At 30.9% G+C, this 18591-nt stretch overlaps 2 protein-coding genes across 2 annotated transcripts in view; both read right to left on the bottom strand.

Moving 5' to 3' along the window:
• Positions 1–16685, bottom strand: part of LOC124418520 (putative mediator of RNA polymerase II transcription subunit 29) — a 19410-nt gene extending 2725 nt beyond the window's left edge. The window contains exon 1 of the mRNA XM_046945123.1: positions 16613–16685. The gene's annotated coding sequence lies outside the window, so the exon portion shown is untranslated. The remainder of the gene's footprint in view (positions 1–16612) is intronic.
• Positions 4512–18591, bottom strand: part of LOC111687664 (gustatory and pheromone receptor 33a) — a 23978-nt gene continuing 9898 nt past the window's right edge. The window contains exon 5 of the mRNA XM_046947728.1: positions 4512–4545. Coding sequence (XP_046803684.1) covers positions 4512–4545 — 34 coding nt within the window. The remainder of the gene's footprint in view (positions 4546–18591) is intronic.

The raw sequence follows: 18591 nt of genomic DNA, 5'->3' as shown, positions 1-18591 counted from the left end.
TAGATAGATAGATAGATAGATAGATAGATAGATAGATAGATAGATAGATAGATAGATAGATAGATAGACCTTACCATTTGTTAATGATTGCCAGTTCTCTCATATCTTTGTTGTTACTGAAATATGTACCTTGCTTAACATGTACACACACATACATACATATTTATCTAGTTTATGTTTAACAAATTGAATTTATTCGTTCTTTGTTTTTGCTACAAATGCTGGTGTCTTAACAACCAACCAACCATGCAAATTAACAGAATTATGAGAAAATCGAATACAATAAAACACCAAGACTATTAACTGGTTTCTAAAAGGCAAACGAAAATAAATTTAAACGAATATTAAACATTCGTTATATCAAAACCCTAAGATAAAATTTACTGTTATAAAATCATCTAGAATGTCTTGTTTAATAAGTTTTTACATTATTTTTACCTTTCGTATACGCCTTTCTTCCTTCTATGTTAAATTTTAAATCAAATCATATTAAACACGCACCCAGACACGTACATTTATATGTATACATTATCAGTCTTGTTGGAAATATGGAAAAAAACACGACTCCTTTTTCCTTAGTTTCCTCAAATACGTAGAATTTATTATTTCAAAAATCTATACAAACACACATACACACACTTATTCAATGTGAAAACATTTTGCCTTCAGATTCATCTCATTGTTATATTTCCAGCAAAATGATGTTATGTTGTTGTTGATCAGTTTTCTGTATAGTTAAGTGTTGCTGCTACAAATTTTTTTTTCAACAACGGTTATAATTTAATTATATTTTATTTTTGGTGTCTTTTGTAGTTTTTGTTGTTTATTTGAAAATTTTATTTTATTTAAGTTTATTTATTGTTGTTAATGGCAAAAAGCATTTTTGAACATTTTTTACTTGTATGTGGCACGTAGTTGTTCTTGTTTTGCGAAAGAATTTGCTTTGTTAGTATTTAATTATGATTTTAGGTTCATCAGATGATTATTGTTCTGGCGTTATTTGTAAACTCTTTATAATTTTGGGTTGTACGACCTGGAAAATACCAAAAAGGGGATGGTTGTATTTGTTTGAATCCAAAAGGAAAATTTTAAAATTTGTGGCATGAAAGGAAATCGACTAACTAACTAACTAACTAACTAACTAACTAACTAACTAACTTAGCTAACTAACTAACTAACTAACTAACTAACTAACTAACTAACTAACTAACTAACTATTTAACTAACTAACTTACTAACTAACTAACTAACTAACTAACTAACTAACTAACTAACTAACTAACTAACTAACTAACTAACTAACTAACTAGCTAACTAACTAAGTAACTAACTAACTAAGTATCTCACTAACCAACTAACTAACTAACTAACCAACTAACTAACTAACTAACTAACTAACTAACTAACTAACTAAGTAACTATCTAACTAACTAACTAACTAACTAACTAACTAACTAACTAACTAACTAACTAACTAACTAACTAACTAACTAACTAACTAACTAACTAACTAACTAACTAACTAACTAACTAACTAACTAACTAACTAACTAACTAACTAACAAACTAACTAACTAACTAACTAACTAACTAACTAACTAACTAACTAACTAACTAACTAACTAACTAACTAACTAACTAACTAACTAACTAACTAACTAACTAACTAACTAACTAACTAACTAACTAACTAACTAACTAACTAACTAACTAACTATCTATCTATCTATCTATCTATCTATCTATCTATCTATCTATCTATCTATCTATCTATCTATCTATCTATCTATCTATCTATCTATCTATCTATCTATCTATCTATCTATCTATCTATCTATCTATCTATCTATCTATCTATCTATCTATCTATCTATCTATCTATCTATCTATCTATCTATCTATCTATCTATCTATCTATCTATCTATCTATCTATCTATCTCTATCTATCTATCTATCTATCTATCTATCTATCTATCTATCTATCTATCTATCTATCTATCTATCTATCTATCTATCTATCTATCTATCTATCTATCTATCTATCTATCTATCTATCTATCTATCTATCTATCTATCTATCTATCTATCTATCTATCTATCTATCTATCTATCTATCTATCTATCTATCTATCTATCTATCTATCTATCTATCTATCTATCTATCTATCTATCTATCTATCTATCTATCTATCTATCTATCTATCTATCTATCTATCTATCTATCTATCTATCTATCTATCTATCTATCTATCTATCTATCTATCTATCTATCTATCTATCTATCTATCTATCTATCTATCTATCTATCTATCTATCTATCTATCTATCTATCTATCTATCTATCTATCTATCTATCTATCTATCTATCTATCTATCTATCTATCTATCTATCTATCTATCTATCTATCTATCTATCTATCTATCTATCTATCTATCTATCTATCTATCTATCTATCTATCTATCTATCTATCTATCTATCTATCTATCTATCTATCTATCTATCTATCTATCTATCTATCTATCTATCTATCTATCTATCTATCTATCTATCTATCTATCTATCTATCTATCTATCTATCTATCTATCTATCTATCTATCTATCTATCTATCTATCTATCTATCTATCTATCTATCTATCTATCTATCTATCTATCTATCTATCTATCTATCTATCTATCTATCTATCTATCTATCTATCTATCTATCTATCTATCTATCTATCTATCTATCTATCTATCTATCTATCTATCTATCTATCTATCTATCTATCTATCTATCTATCTATCTATCTATCTATCTATCTATCTATCTATCTATCTATCTATCTATCTATCTATCTATCTATCTATCTATCTATCTATCTATCTATCTATCTATCTATCTATCTATCTATCTATCTATCTATCTATCTATCTATCTATCTATCTATCTATCTATCTATCTATCTATCTATCTATCTATCTATCTATCTATCTATCTATCTATCTATCTATCTATCTATCTATCTATCTATCTATCTATCTATCTATCTAATCTATCTATCTATCTATATCTATCTATCTATCTATCTATCTATCTCTATCTATCTATCTATCTATCTATCTATCTATCTATCTATCTATCTATCTATCTATCTATCTATCTATCTATCTATCTATCTATCTATCTATCTATCTATCTATCTATCTGTCGATCTATCTATGTTTTAGGTCCTGAGAATGACTTCAGATGTAGTGAATTTGGAATCAAATAAAAAGAACATCCCTCCTATCACAAGCCTGTGTTAAAATCATAACCTCTTCGGGTTTTCTCAGTACTTCCATGGAGTCAATTCTACTTCTTTTTCGCTTTTTTGGTTCTTATTTTGCTGGATTTTTTTTTTGGCTACAGTTCCTATTTATCTGTTATTTAAACTTACAAGTTTTGAAAGCATCCAAGTTTCCTTTAAAAATCTTCTTAAAACTATTACTTGCCAGAAATTTTATTTTCCAAATTCATTTTCAAACTTAGATGATCTAATGCCGTTTAATTTAAGCCTTTAAATTGCCTTTTCTCTTAAAAGTTTAAAAACTTTAAACAATTAAGTTAGATAAAGAAATTATGCTAAATTTAACTTTAAAGTTTAATGCTTTTGATATCTGACAAACAATTTTGTCAACCCATTTGAAAGAGGCTTTTTCATTAAAATTCATCTCCTACTTATATAAAATCTCTTTAACATTTTCAACAATTTTTTTTTCTTGTTCTGCCAACGTTTCGGCATAATTTGTTTCCTTTATTATTTAGCATACGTACATCATTAAGGGCCATTTAAGGAGTCCTAGTGGATGTTTCTTGTTTAAATTAAGCTAAAATATGTTGCAAAATACTCGTTACTCTCGTCTTGAAAAAAAAAAACGATTATAATGTTGTTTTACATGATTTCTCTCTTTGTGGAATTCATTATAACTCTTGCCCGAAACAAACCTTAAACCGTAAAGTATAATCAGGGGACTCTGTAGTATTATTGCCATCATCATCGTCATAATCAACCGCATCTAGAACTGCTGGTTATATATACATTTTTTTTGTTTTTATGGCCTAAGGTGTGAATAGAAATTACATTTCTAACACACACTCACTCACTTGAGACACAACAAAAAGAAAAAAGAAGTTAACCGGCAAAATAACTGCAAAAATAAGAAGAGAAATTGAAGCTACACACATAACAACCATCAACCTTACAAGACTTTAATTAACTTGCCACAACTGCTCCACAGCAGCTTTATATAATTTGTAGTCTTAAGAATATAAAGAAATATTTGCATTCTATAATGGAACAAAAAAAAAATATGACTATAATTTAAAATGGAAAAACAAAATGAGAATTAGGAACAAAAATAGTCCAGGCGTTGAAAGATTAAATGATATTGATAAAAAACCACTCCGACCACTAGAAATAAATTAAATGAAAAGAAACTTATTGTAATTTTTTTTCATATTTTTTTTGTTCGCTTCCCCAATTTGTTTTACGCTACAACACGTCCTTGTTTAGCCAAGAGGCTAAAGCAAAGAAAAAAATATATGTTTTAAGGATTTAATAAGGGCATATAGAACAAACTGAAGGCATTACTTAAAACATATTTAGATTGTGTTTCTCATTTTCTTTTATAGTTTAAAATTAATTTTCATAATTCTGTACTGAATAACTTTAAAAGTTGTTTTAGAGCAAATGCTGCCCCAAGATTTAAAACTATTTTGAAAAGGACATTTTGTGCCATGTGTGAATAAGCATTATCATTAGTGTTATGTAAAGATGTTGGTATTTTCTATGTTAAAAACTACCGCATTTAGGTTTTCTTTAAGGCGAAAACTTTTTTATTTTATAATATTTATTTCAATAAATATATAGGACAGGTTATAAAGAAAATGCTATTTTTCACAAAGATTAAAGGTGAACTCAATAGATGAACAATGCATAACTTCGGGACATAAACTAGAAAGTTGTTGTCATAGGATCACTAAATTCTTTACTTAACATCAATTAAAGTTCTAGTTCAGTTGTAGTTCAGTTCTAGTTCAGTTGTAGTTCAGTTGTAGTTCAGTTATAGTTCAGTTCTAGTTCAGTTCTAGTTCAGTTCTAGTTCAGTTCTAGTTCAGTTCTAGTTCAGTTCTAGTTCAGTTCTAGTTCAGTTCTAGTTCAGTTCTAGTTCAGTTGTAGTTCAGTTGTAGTTCAGTTGTAGTTCAGTTGTAGTTCAGTTGTAGTTCAGTTGTAGTTCAGTTGTAGTTCAGTTGTAGTTCAGTTGTAGTTCAGTTGTAGTTCAGTTATAGTTCAGTTCTAGTTCAGTTCTAGTTCAGTTCTAGTTCAGTTCTAGTTCAGTTCTAGTTCAGTTCTAGTTCAGTTCTAGTTCAGTTCTAGTTCAGTTCTAGTTCAGTTCTAGTTCAGTTCTAGTTCAGTTCTAGTTCAGTTCTAGTTCAGTTCTAGTTCAGTTCTAGTTCAGTTCCAGTTCAGTTCTAGTTCAGTTCTAGTTCAGTTCTAGTTCAGTTCTAGTTCAGTTCTAGTGCAGTTCTAGTTCAGTTCTAGTTCAGTTCTAGTTCAGTTCTAGTTCAGTTCTAGTTCAGTTGTAGTTCAGTTGTAGTTCAGTTGTAGTTCAGTTGTAGTTCAGTTGTAGTTCAGTTGTAGTTCAGTTGTAGTTCAGTTGTAGTTCAGTTGTAGTTCAGTTGTAGTTCAGTTGTAGTTCAGTTGTAGTTCAGTTGTAGTTCAGTTGTAGTTCAGTTCTAGTTCAGTTCTAGTTCAGTTGTAGTTCAGTTGTAGTTCAGTTGTAGTTCAGTTCTAGTTCAGTTCTAGTTCAGTTCTAGTTCAGTTCTAGTTCAGTTCTAGTTCAGTTCTAGTTCTAGTTCTAGTTCAGTTCTAGTTCAGTTCTAGTTCAGTTCTAGTTCACTTCTAGTTCAGTTCTAGTTCAGTTCTAGTTCAGTTCTAGTTTAGTTCTAGTTCAGTTCTAGTTCAGTTCTAGTTTAGTTCTAGCTTAGTTCTAGTTCAGTTCTAGTTCAGTTCTAGTTCAGTTCTAGTTTAGTACTAGTTCAGTTCTAGTTCAGTTCTAGTTCAGTTCTAGTTCAGTTCTAGTTCAGTTCTAGTTCAGTTCTAGTTCAGTTCTAGTTCAGTTCTAGTTCAGTTCTAGTTCAGTTCTAGTTTAGTTCTAGTTCAGTTCTAGTTCAGTTCTAGTTCAGTTCTAGTTCAGTTCTAGTTCAGTTCTAGTTCAGTTCTAGTTCAGTTCTAGTTCAGTTCTAGTTCAGTTCTAGTTCAGTTCTAGTTCAGTTCTAGTTCAGTTCTAGTTCAGTTCTAGTTCAGTTCTAGTTCAGTTCTAGTTCAGTTCTAGTTCAGTTCTAGTTCAGTTCTAGTTCAGTTCTAGTTCAGTTCTAGTTCAGTTCTAGTTCAGTTCTAGTTCAGTTCTAGTTCAGTTCTAGTTCAGTTCTAGTTCAGTTCTAGTTCAGTTCTAGTTCAGTTTCTAGTTCAGTTCTAGTTCAGTTCTAGTTCAGTTCTAGTTCAGTTCTAGTTCAGTTCTAGTTCAGTTCTAGTTCAGTTCTAGTTCAGTTCTAGTTCAGTTCTAGTTCAGTTCTAGTTCAGTTCTAGTTCAGTTCTAGTTCAGTTCTAGTTCAGTTCTAGTTCAGTTCTAGTTCAGTTCTAGTTCAGTTCTAGTTCAGTTCTAGTTCAGTTCTAGTTCAGTTCTAGTTCAGTTCTAGTTCAGTTCTAGTTCAGTTCTAGTTCAGTTCTAGTTCAGTTCTAGTTCAGTTCTAGTTCAGTTCTAGTTCAGTTCTAGTTCAGTTCTAGTTCAGTTCTAGTTCAGTTCTAGTTCAGTTCTAGTTCAGTTCTAGTTCAGTTCTAGTTCAGTTCTAGTTCAGTTCTAGTTCAGTTCTAGTTCAGTTCTAGTTCAGTTCTAGTTCAGTTCTAGTTCAGTTCTAGTTCAGTTCTAGTTCAGTTCTAGTTCAGTTCTAGTTCAGTTCTAGTTCAGTTCTAGTTCAGTTCTAGTTCAGTTCTAGTTCAGTTCTAGTTCAGTTCTAGTTCAGTTCTAGTTCAGTTCTAGTTCAGTTCTAGTTCAGTTCTAGTTCAGTTCTAGTTCAGTTCTAGTTCAGTTCTAGTTCAGTTCTAGTTCAGTTCTAGTTCAGTTCTAGTTCAGTTCTAGTTCAGTTCTAGTTCAGTTCTAGTTCAGTTCTAGTTCAGTTCTAGTTCAGTTCTAGTTCAGTTCTAGTTCAGTTCTAGTTCAGTTCTAGTTCAGTTCTAGTTCAGTTCTAGTTCAGTTCTAGTTCAGTTCTAGTTCAGTTCAGTTCTAGTTCAGTTCTAGTTCAGTTCTAGTTCAGTTCTAGTTCAGTTCTAGTTCAGTTCTAGTTCAGTTCTAGTTCAGTTCTAGTTCAGTTCTAGTTCAGTTCTAGTTCAGTTCAGTTCTAGTTCAGTTCTAGTTCAGTTCTAGTTCAGTTCTAGTTCAGTTCTAGTTCAGTTCTAGTTCAGTTCTAGTTCAGTTCTAGTTCAGTTCTAGTTCAGTTCTAGTTCAGTTCTAGTTCAGTTCTAGTTCAGTTCTAGTTCAGTTCTTCTAGTTCAGTTCTAGTTTAGTTCTAGCTTAGTTCTAGTTCAGTTCTAGTTCAGTTTCTAGTTCAGTTCTAGTTCAGTTCTAGTTTAGTACTAGTTCAGTTCTAGTTCAGTTCTAGTTCAGTTCTAGTTCAGTTCTAGTTCAGTTCTAGTTCAGTTCTAGTTCAGTTCTAGTTCAGTTCTAGTTCAGTTCTAGTTCAGTTCTAGTTCAGTTCTAGTTCAGTTCTAGTTCAGTTCTAGTTCAGTTCTAGTTTAGTTCTAGTTCAGTTCTAGTTCAGTTCTAGTTCAGTTCTAGTTCAGTTCTAGTTCAGTTCTAGTTCAGTTCTAGTTCAGTTCTAGTTCAGTTCTAGTTCAGTTCTAGTTCAGTTCTAGTTCAGTTCTAGTTCAGTTCTAGTTCAGTTCTAGTTCAGTTCTAGTTCAGTTCTAGTTCAGTTCTAGTTCAGTTCTAGTTCAGTTCTAGTTCAGTTCTAGTTCAGTTCTAGTTCAGTTCTAGTTCAGTTCTAGTTCAGTTCTAGTTCAGTTCTAGTTCAGTTCTAGTTCAGTTCTAGTTCAGTTCTAGTTCAGTTCTAGTTCAGTTCTAGTTCAGTTCTAGTTCAGTTCTAGTTCAGTTCTAGTTCAGTTCTAGTTCAGTTCTAGTTCAGTTCTAGTTCAGTTCTAGTTCAGTTCTAGTTCAGTTCTAGTTCAGTTCTAGTTCAGTTCTAGTTCAGTTCTAGTTCAGTTCTAGTTCAGTTCTAGTTCAGTTCTAGTTCAGTTCTAGTTCAGTTCTAGTTCAGTTCTAGTTCAGTTCTAGTTCAGTTCTAGTTCAGTTCTAGTTCAGTTCTAGTTCAGTTCTAGTTCAGTTCTAGTTCAGTTCTAGTTCAGTTCTAGTTCAGTTCTAGTTCAGTTCTAGTTCAGTTCTAGTTCAGTTCTAGTTCAGTTCTAGTTCAGTTCTAGTTCAGTTCTAGTTCAGTTCTAGTTCAGTTCTAGTTCAGTTCTAGTTCAGTTCTAGTTCAGTTCTAGTTCAGTTCTAGTTCAGTTCTAGTTCAGTTCTAGTTCAGTTCTAGTTCAGTTCTAGTTCAGTTCTAGTTCAGTTCTAGTTCAGTTCTAGTTCAGTTCTAGTTCAGTTCTAGTTCAGTTCTAGTTCAGTTCTAGTTCAGTTCTAGTTCAGTTCTAGTTCAGTTCTAGTTCAGTTCTAGTTCAGTTCTAGTTCAGTTCTAGTTCAGTTCTAGTTCAGTTCTAGTTCAGTTCTAGTTCAGTTCTAGTTCAGTTCTAGTTCAGTTCAGTTCTAGTTCAGTTCTAGTTCAGTTCTAGTTCAGTTCTAGTTCAGTTCTAGTTCAGTTCTAGTTCAGTTCTAGTTCAGTTCTAGTTCAGTTCTAGTTCAGTTCTAGTTCAGTTCTAGTTCAGTTCTAGTTCAGTTCTAGTTCAGTTTAGTTCAGTTCTAGTTCAGTTCTAGTTCAGTTCTAGTTCAGTTCTAGTTCAGTTCTAGTTCAGTTCTAGTTCAGTTCTAGTTCAGTTCTAGTTCAGTTCTAGTTCAGTTCTAGTTCAGTTCTAGTTCAGTTCTAGTTCAGTTCTAGTTCAGTTCTAGTTCAGTTCTAGTTCAGTTCTAGTTCAGTTCTAGTTCAGTTCTAGTTCAGTTCTAGTTCAGTTCTAGTTCAGTTCTAGTTCAGTTCTAGTTCAGTTCTAGTTCAGTTCTAGTTCAGTTCTAGTTCAGTTCTAGTTCAGTTCTAGTTCAGTTCTAGTTCAGTTCTAGTTCAGTTCTAGTTCAGTTCTAGTTCAGTTCTAGTTCAGTTCTAGTTCAGTTCTAGTTCAGTTCTAGTTCAGTTCTAGTTCAGTTCTAGTTCAGTCTAGTTCAGTTCTAGTTCAGTTCTAGTTCAGTTCTAGTTCAGTTCTAGTTCAGTTCTAGTTCAGTTCTAGTTCAGTTCTAGTTCAGTTCTAGTTCAGTTCTAGTTCAGTTCTAGTTCAGTTCTAGTTCAGTTCTAGTTCAGTTCTAGTTCTAGTTCAGTTCTAGTTCAGTTCTAGTTCAGTTCTAGTTCAGTTCTATTTCAGTTCTAGTTCAGTTCTAGTTGAGTTTTAGTTCAGTTCTAGTTCAGTTCTAGTTCAGTTCTAGTTCAGTTCTAGTTCAGTTCTAGTTCAGTTCTAGTTCAGTTCTAGTTCAGTTCTAGTTCAGTTCTAGTTCAGTTCTAGTTCAGTTCTAGTTCAGTTCTAGTTCAGTTCTAGTTCAGTTCTAGTTCAGTTCTAGTTCAGTTCTGGTTCAGTTCTAGTTCAGTTCTAGTTCAGTTCTAGTTCAGTTCTAGTTCAGTTCTAGTTCAGTTCTAGTTCAGTTCTAGTTCAGTTCTAGTTCAGTTCTAGTTCAGTTCTAGTTCAGTTCTAGTTCAGTTCTAGTTCAGTTCTAGTTCAGTTCTAGTTCAGTTCTAGTTCAGTTCTAGTTCAGTTCTAGTTCAGTTCTAGTTCAGTTCTAGTTCAGTTCTAGTTCAGTTCTAGTTCAGTTCTAGTTCAGTTTTAGTTCAAATGTATCGTTCATCCTTTCTATTTTACTTTGTGTATTTAATATTTAATATTCCGTGTTTTTAATATTTTAAAATAATTTTCTTTTAAGTTACTTTTGAATATAACATCAACTGTATAATATCTATATTCATTTCTGCTAAAGTTTTTTTTATTAATCAAACGATTTTCTAAAAACTAATCATCTTAAGTCTGTAGCAAAATTTCTTTTCATAAACATTTTTATTCCTGATAATTTGAAAATTAAAACAAATTAAAGTAATTCCTTTTAATAATCTTTGTAATATTATACTTGGCCTACAACTACTGTTTGGCGAACATTGTGAAATGTGTATTTAATTAATAATTATTAGCAAAAATATTACAAAGTTGTGTTTTTTTATTCAGCTAAAAAAAAAACTTAAAAAACATACTTTTCCATTTAAATTAACAACAAGGATGACCCTCTTACGCTGGAAAATAAGCAAAAGAGGCTGAACATTGTTTTTCATTCTTCTACGAAAGGGGTGGTTTATGGTTATGAGTGGTAATTTTACTATAGTATAGGGCTTGTATGTGTGTGGGTAAAGGTTTGGAAAACAAAATTAAACATTTGATATTTGTTGGTTGGTTGGCTGGTTGTTTTAGTGATGAAGCCTCTTACTAATTTACAGTTAATTGCGTTCATTTGTATTTAGCTAGATGGCTTTTTTGTTGATCTATAAGTTTAGGAAAAATATTTTGTATCTTAATCAGTTTGTAAAGTTGTGTTTGTTCCTGAAGTGTTAAAAGTAATGGTATAGTTTAGTGTCTATGTAGCTGGCATTTTGAAAAATATCGAAAATAAGTCTGTTAATTCTAACTATGAAAACCTTCGTTTAACTTAAAAATAAATAAAGTTATATTCTATTATACTCAAAAAACATTTCACGAAATTTCCTTATTAATATAATGACGTATGATTAATATTTAATGTTTACCGAAAACCGCAGAGCGTATGATTAATAAAAAAGTTAAATTCTTTTATAAATCTTGAACTATAAAATTTTACAAGTAAAAAAGGAAAAAATATGATGATATAAGATTTCTAATAAAATGTCAAAAATATGTATATGTATAGATACATAAACATAGACAAACTCAAACTGTTAAAGACAGCTGCAGTGCTTGTGCTAGAATAGATATAACAGAATTGTTATAGCCTTTTAATTTATTTTTATTTTCTTCTTTTTTTTTGCTGAACAACCATAAAAATTTCAACTCTTATTAAACTCAATTAGTAATGAAACTAAAACACAAAGACACATTTATTTATGATACGTAAACATATACACGAGTACACACAAAAGGATATTAAGGACTGTGGGATGAAAATGGATAAAAAATGTTTTTTTATCCATAGGCTATAGTATTGAATATACTATAGACTAAATTATAGACTAAACTATAGACTGGACTATAGACTATAGACTAGACTATAGACTAGACTATAGACTAGACTATAGACTAGACTATAGACTAGACTATAGACTAGACTATAGACTAGACTATAGACTAGACTATAGACTAGACTATAGACTAGACTATAGACTAGACTATAGACTAGACTATAGACTAGACTATAGACTAGACTATAGACTAGACTATAGACTAGACTATAGACTAGACTATAGACTAGACTATAGACTAGACTATAGACTAGACTATAGACTAGACTATAGACTAGACTATAGACTAGACTATAGACTAGACTATAGACTAGACTATAGACTAGACTATAGACTAGACTATAGACTAGACTATAGACTAGACTATAGACTAGACTATAGACTAGACTATAGACAAGACTATAGACTAGACTTTAGACTGGACTATAGACAAGACTATAGACTAGACTTTAGACTGGACTATTGACTAGACTTTAGACTGGACTATTGACTAGACTATAGGCTAGACTATATTCACGGAATGGACTCTATACTTAAGTTTAGAAATTAATTTAAATTTTTTTTGTAATTCTATTTTAAATGGGCCCACTTTAACTGCTGCTATACATACAAAATTTTCTTTTATATAAACTTCTTAAAATTAAACGAACCATCTTTATGATTTACAGATGAAAAAATTTATGACTGAAAACATGACTGACTGTTTGAAAAAGGAAAAAAAGTTGTGCTTAAAATAAAATGAGGAAAAAAATTTAAAACTTATAAAAAAAAGTTTAAAATACAATTATTGTCCTATACGATAAAAGCCAATTTGTCGTGGCCTTATAGAATAAAATTTAATGAAAAAACTCGAAGAATAAAATTAAGAACTTAAAAATTTAGTTAAAAGCATTATTTGCGTATAATTTTTTAAGGATATTTTATTAAACACAAATAAATAACAGAAAATGTTTAATATTGGGCAACTGCTTTCAAACGGAAAACACCTGTGCTCTGTTTAAACTATATATATTTATGTCGGTCTCAAATACATGGATAATAGAATTTTTGTGGTCTTACTTAAGCAAAGTTTAATAAAGTGAAAAATAAAATCGGTGGTATTTAGGTATTTGGGTTTTTCTTTTCACTATCTAATATCAAACAACGATGATGTAAAAGCTTTCCGTGTTTACAATTTTACTGTGTAAATATGAAATAAGTGTGTGTTAGTGTGTTTGTTTTTTGTGTTTCCGTTTTGCTTTCTCTCTATACTCAACCGGATGTTGTAAGATTATGCTAATATTTATAATGTTAAGACGGAAATATTACAATGTTAAGGTGGTATAAACGAGGATGGATTGAATTGGAATTGGATGATCTATAATCATGAGCTTATTTCTTAAATTATTGGCAATATTAAGATTTTGAACCATTAACATTGTTTCAATTGAAAAGTTAATGGCTGTCCTGTGAGATGTTTAGCTAAAATTGTCAACCCTCGTATTTCATTCAAAATAAAGACATTATAATTGAATTTTACTCCTGAGAAAATATTACAAATTATTTAATTTAAGGGGCTGGGGTATTAAGTTAAATTTACCTTAAATGTAAAGCAATAAATTAAAAAGGACTAATTCATAAAAGAGAACAAAAACGAAAAGAAATTAAATGATTCCTTAGTATTTTATTAGAGAAATATTCCGTTTACAACCATGCAGATGGGATGGTCTTTGTTAATTTGGAAATATCACCAAAAGACGTAGGACCATATTCATAACATTTTATCCAAGGTTTATTAGACAATTTTTTATATAAAATTTGTTCAATAAATTTTTATACCGAAGAAAAGATCCAACATATAACCGAACACACTGTGGAAAGATTGGCATGGACAGAATAAACTATGAACAAGAACAAAGAAGGAACATTCAATCAGCAATGAACACAATACAACTCTCAGTTATATGACGTTTTAATTAAGAGGAAAATTCATTATATTTATACGGTTTGGTGAGGTCCACATATCAATTCATCCATTCTGTATCACATACACTCGACACGAACTAATTTTTAATGCTTAGCCTTCCTCAGTCACGCGCTTTTGCTATGTCGCCTTTATCGCTTTTGTAATGTCGCCTGTCTGTATGAAACTCTCCTCCTTCGATCAATATAGATGCAATCAGGCGCATTAAAAATCACCTTCTGAGGTCAGTTTGGTATAGGGCTAGAGTCAAATAAGGCCTGATTTTAACAAAAAACTTGTAACGAGTACTTTTAACATAGTTATGTAATCTAAAGCCATTTCTCAAATATTTGTCTCCTTTTTGTTTTGTTTCATGTAGGCGACTTGCCACGCCCACTTACAAATTAAGTGTTATAAGTTGCATTACGGAGGAACTGCAAGAGGTATAAAATTTTGCAACAACTTTGACACCCATATATACACATTTTGATAAAATGTTTAGCCAAGCTACAGGGGGCGTGGCAGCTTCCATATTGGAAAATCTTAAATTAGTATATCTGAGAATATATATCAGATGGGACATTAGGATCGACATAATATTTCGTTAAAAAAATGGGCGCACCAGCAATAGTGGGTGTGGCATCTTCCATAGGCATTTAATACAAATATTGGTTTTTGTGGGAAACTACTGGAGTTAGAAATCGTTTATCTTAGAAACCATTTGAGCTAAAATTCGAAATCTTTACTCTAACAACATTAACATGTATTGAAATATTTGGATAATAAATTAGCGGCCTTGATTTTAGGGGCATTAAAAGGACCTTCCTGTATAAAGAATGTCATGAATTATTATATTTGAGAAACATAACAGAGTCCCCCAATTTTTTCGGAGAAAACATTTAACAAAATTATCGGAAACAACGGTTGTTTGAGGCTAGTTCCATTAATGAAACGATAAATAAGTTTTATGCTTGTACATATCTTTTTTCCCTCTATTTTTCTCGACCTGTAGTTTACTTACAATATTAACATGATCAGACTTTTTTTAGATGGCAGAAGAAGCTGGAATAAGTACATCTCATCATCTTTTTAACAATTCTAGTATGTCTATCAAGCTTAAATATTTGACAGTAGAGTACTATATGACCTCCATATTGGCGTCAACATAGTAATCTTTGGCGATTGTTAAGCGGCACTTCTTTCACTAAAATCTTATACTGTCACTTCTCTATTAGTTAGACAGTGTAAGAAGGATCTGTGATGGCTGTGTCGCATGTTTGGGTCAATCCGCATAGAGACTACTGTGGTAATGAACACGCAGATGAGCTTGCCAGAACGTCATCTGCTCTTGGTATTTCCAACGCTGTTTTAGTAGCAAATCAGCTAGGTTTTATCAAGAGCATTATTCTCAGATTCTTTTTTCAAAAGGCTGTAAAAAGATGTAATTAAATAGACAAATTTTTGCGGACCCACCTTCAATTAGAAACGCACAAGACCCGAAGTAGGCAGGACATATCGAGGCTGATAGACGAAAAGATTTTCCATCTTCTCTGTAAATTGTCCTGATGTGGCCGTAAAGAGAAACGGCTTTCTTGGCAGTTACTTTATATCTAACCTTGATGAGATATCTGGGTCTAAGCTTAACGATATCCTCAGATTTCTCACAGTTAAAGGCTGGATCTAATAGTGTTAAACTACATGTAACGAGTGGAGTGATCCGGTCAAAATGGTGTTTCTTCGGTTCGCGAAGAACCACCACGTTAACCAAGTAACATGGTAAGACAGACAGGCGTGTCTTAGTCCATTATTGCTGAATAAAATTGTGAACATTTAAGTCTAATTTTAAGAGGATTTTTATAGGAACCTATAATAATAAAGGTTCATGAGGGCCATCAAGGTTAGTATAGTACTTTGCAGCTTTTTGTCGAGGTACGAGTATAGTAAACATAATTATAAACTTAAAAGTCATACTCGGGGGTTCAGTTATATGGAGGCTAAGTGAAATAATGGGCCGCTCTTAACCATTTTCATAATTGCGTTCTGTAGTTTCATTACAAAGTTTATATGGACGGACGGACAGGGGGACAAGCGGACAGACAGACGGACGAACAAACTCAGAAAATGATTCTGAGCCGATTGGTAAACTTAACGGAGGCTATAGGACCAATATTATTGTGCGTTACAAACATCAGCACAAATCCAATATACCCTCCATACTAAAGTGGTGTAGGGTATAAATACAATGGCTTTCCATTTACGTCTAATCACCTGGTTGGTTCTATTTCGTCAGAGATGTCCACTTTGTAAACGAGAAAGAATACAATCGTCACTTTAGTGTGCCCATAGTAAGTGAGAGATCGGTTACTTGAAAATCATACTTAAGCCTTTTGCTGTCTCTTTGTAATGTATAAGGTGACGATTGACTTAATCGTAGGACAGGCAAATGTTAAAATAGTTAATCACCTGTACAGTTGGTGGCTTGGAGTAACCCTAAATGTTATGTTAAATAGGTAGTGCGGCACTGTCCGACCCTAATGCTAAGCCACTACACAACTATGTTATACAACATTAAATTTATGTTGTGTAACAATTATCAATGTCAAATTAATATAATTTTAATAATTACTGAAACCAGTTTAAGGTGTAGGGCATGGCAGGGATTCATGGCGGGGGAGGAAAGGGAAATTAACCCTCCTCCTCCAAAACCTAAAATTTTTCATACAAAATATAAAAAATGAGGGAAAAAGAAAACACGTAAGAAAACTAAATATCCCCCCAAACGCACGAGCTATATCTGCGGCTGGTGTAGGGTGTATTTATGATTTATTATAACTAAACCTGCGGTAAACTAACAAATTTTATGAGAAAACCTTAAAAGTTCAAATTCAAAATAAATTTATAATCATATCAAAAAAATCCCACAAAATATAAAAGTGTCCAAGTTAAATAGCTTGGGGAATGCTGCCTAAACCATCTAAAATAACAACAACAAAAACATTCACACCTACATAATTTTCTAATTCTACGAATAAATTATTGACGTCGCAAAATTCTACTGGACTTGTGTAATTTGTAAAATTGTTGACATTAAAATTGTAAATATATATAAAAAAAAAATTTAAAAAATGTCAATTTTATGTTACATATACATACACACACACACAAATATCTATATATTTTTTGCAAATATTTACCTTTTTTACGTAATTACAGGATTTTCTTTTCTTATATTGTATTTAAACTTTTAACACTTTATATTATAAATTTTTAATTTAAATAATTTTAACAAGATTATTTTGTTTATAAATTATTCCATTTTTTTTTGCTTTTAACTTAAATTTGTTATGTTTTTTTTTTTCAAAAATATTCAAGGTCTTTAAATATTTATAAAACACACAAGAAGGAAAACATAAAAATCTGGAAACTATACATACAACACATTCACTTTCCTTTTATACACATAACTAAACACATACATACATACTTATACTACGATATATTGATGCGTATTTTATAATCTTTATTAGAGTGTATATATGTGTGTTTGTATTTTTTTCTATTATTTGTATTAGTATAAGTGTTTGTTGTTGTTTTTTTTAAGTTTCAGGTTCAGCCCATCATCTTCTATACACAAATATTATTTACCAGCTCTATTTGTACATACACACCCTCACTTTCTATTGTGATTTTCTATATTTTTTATTTTTTCTCCTTTTTTCTATATTTTTTTTTTTAAATGCGCACTGTTATTGTTAATATTTACTTAATAAAATAAAATTATATAAATATTTTCAACACTTGTCTTCTACGTTCACACACACACCCACATTCACTCTAAATGTTATTCAATTATTTTTTTTATTTAAAACATTCAACAAAACTTGTTGGTTTTTATTTATTTAATTTTTTTTATAAATTTTTCTTTTTCATTCAACAATTAGTATCTTTGAATTGAAATTTATTTTTGTTATTTCTTTGTGTTAAAGAAAATCTGTTTACCAACACCAACGCATTAAATTTGCTTTTAATTTTTTAAGAAATTAATTTTTTTTTACTTTCCAAAAAATTCCGTTTTTTTTAACCGTTATTTCAACCGCTTCACTTAAAACTCCACCACGTACTGATAGAATTATATCACAACATTATTATTGTTGGAGGCAGAAGCAGCAGCAGCAACAAAAGCAACTTTAGCTTTTCTCTATTCTAAAGTTGTTTTCCAATTGTTTTCTTTTTCTTCTACACACACACATCCACCTCCTGATGCTCTTGCCTTTTTATTTCCTCAACATTCCCTCGATTTCCTATTGAAATGCTGCTGTTCTCTGTTGTTGTCTGTTGATGTAAATCATGTGTTTGTTTTTGTAAATAATTCGACTCGTACAAGTTGTTTTACTTAAATGTTTTTTTGTTTTGTGTATTTATGTAACTGGTTTTACTCTCTCAAGTATTCAAAATTCACCACGGTATTATATTTCTTTTTTACTCTCTGTAAAAATGAGCATTTCAGTGTGTTGAGCTTTTATTCCATTTGTAGAAAACACCTGTAGTTATTAAAAAGCTTTGCATTTTTTTATTAATAAGCGAGTGCATAAAAGAGTTGCCCTTTAAATCAATGTTAAGGGGAAATCTAATTCGGTTTAGGTAAATTAATGTTACTTCAGATCTAGAAGATCCAGAATAAGTTATCATTCTTTCTATGAAATCAAATTCCATCGAAAGTCCGAAAGTCCAAATGTTAATTAGTTTTCCATATAAATCGAGCTCAATATCCTAGACAATGGAGGCGAAATTGCTCCTAACCATCCATTTTCAAAAATATACAAGAGATCACAGATTTTCATTGGCTTTACTCTATATCTTCTAGTTTTCAAGAAAAACGCGCTTTTATAATTTCACTAAAAATCGATTTTTGGTAGGAAATACAAGTGATCACAGACTTTCATTGTTTTTTCTGTAACTCGTCTAGTTTCCAAGAAAAACGCACCTTCAAATTTTTACTCAAAAAATTGATTTTCAATGGGAAATACAAGTGATCACAGATTTTCATTGATTTTACTTTATCTCGTCTGGTTTCCAAGAAAAACGCACTTTTATGTATTCACTCAAAAAATCGATTTTTGGTAGGAAATATAAGTGATCACAGATTTTCATTGTTTTTGCTCTATCTCGTCTAG

The sequence above is a fragment of the Lucilia cuprina genome, chromosome 2, assembly GCF_022045245.1.
Source record: "Lucilia cuprina isolate Lc7/37 chromosome 2, ASM2204524v1, whole genome shotgun sequence".
In the NCBI taxonomy this organism is placed as follows: domain Eukaryota; kingdom Metazoa; phylum Arthropoda; class Insecta; order Diptera; family Calliphoridae; genus Lucilia; species Lucilia cuprina.
The sequence above is the reverse complement of the archived record's forward strand: the minus strand, read 5'-3'. Positions and strand labels throughout refer to the sequence as shown.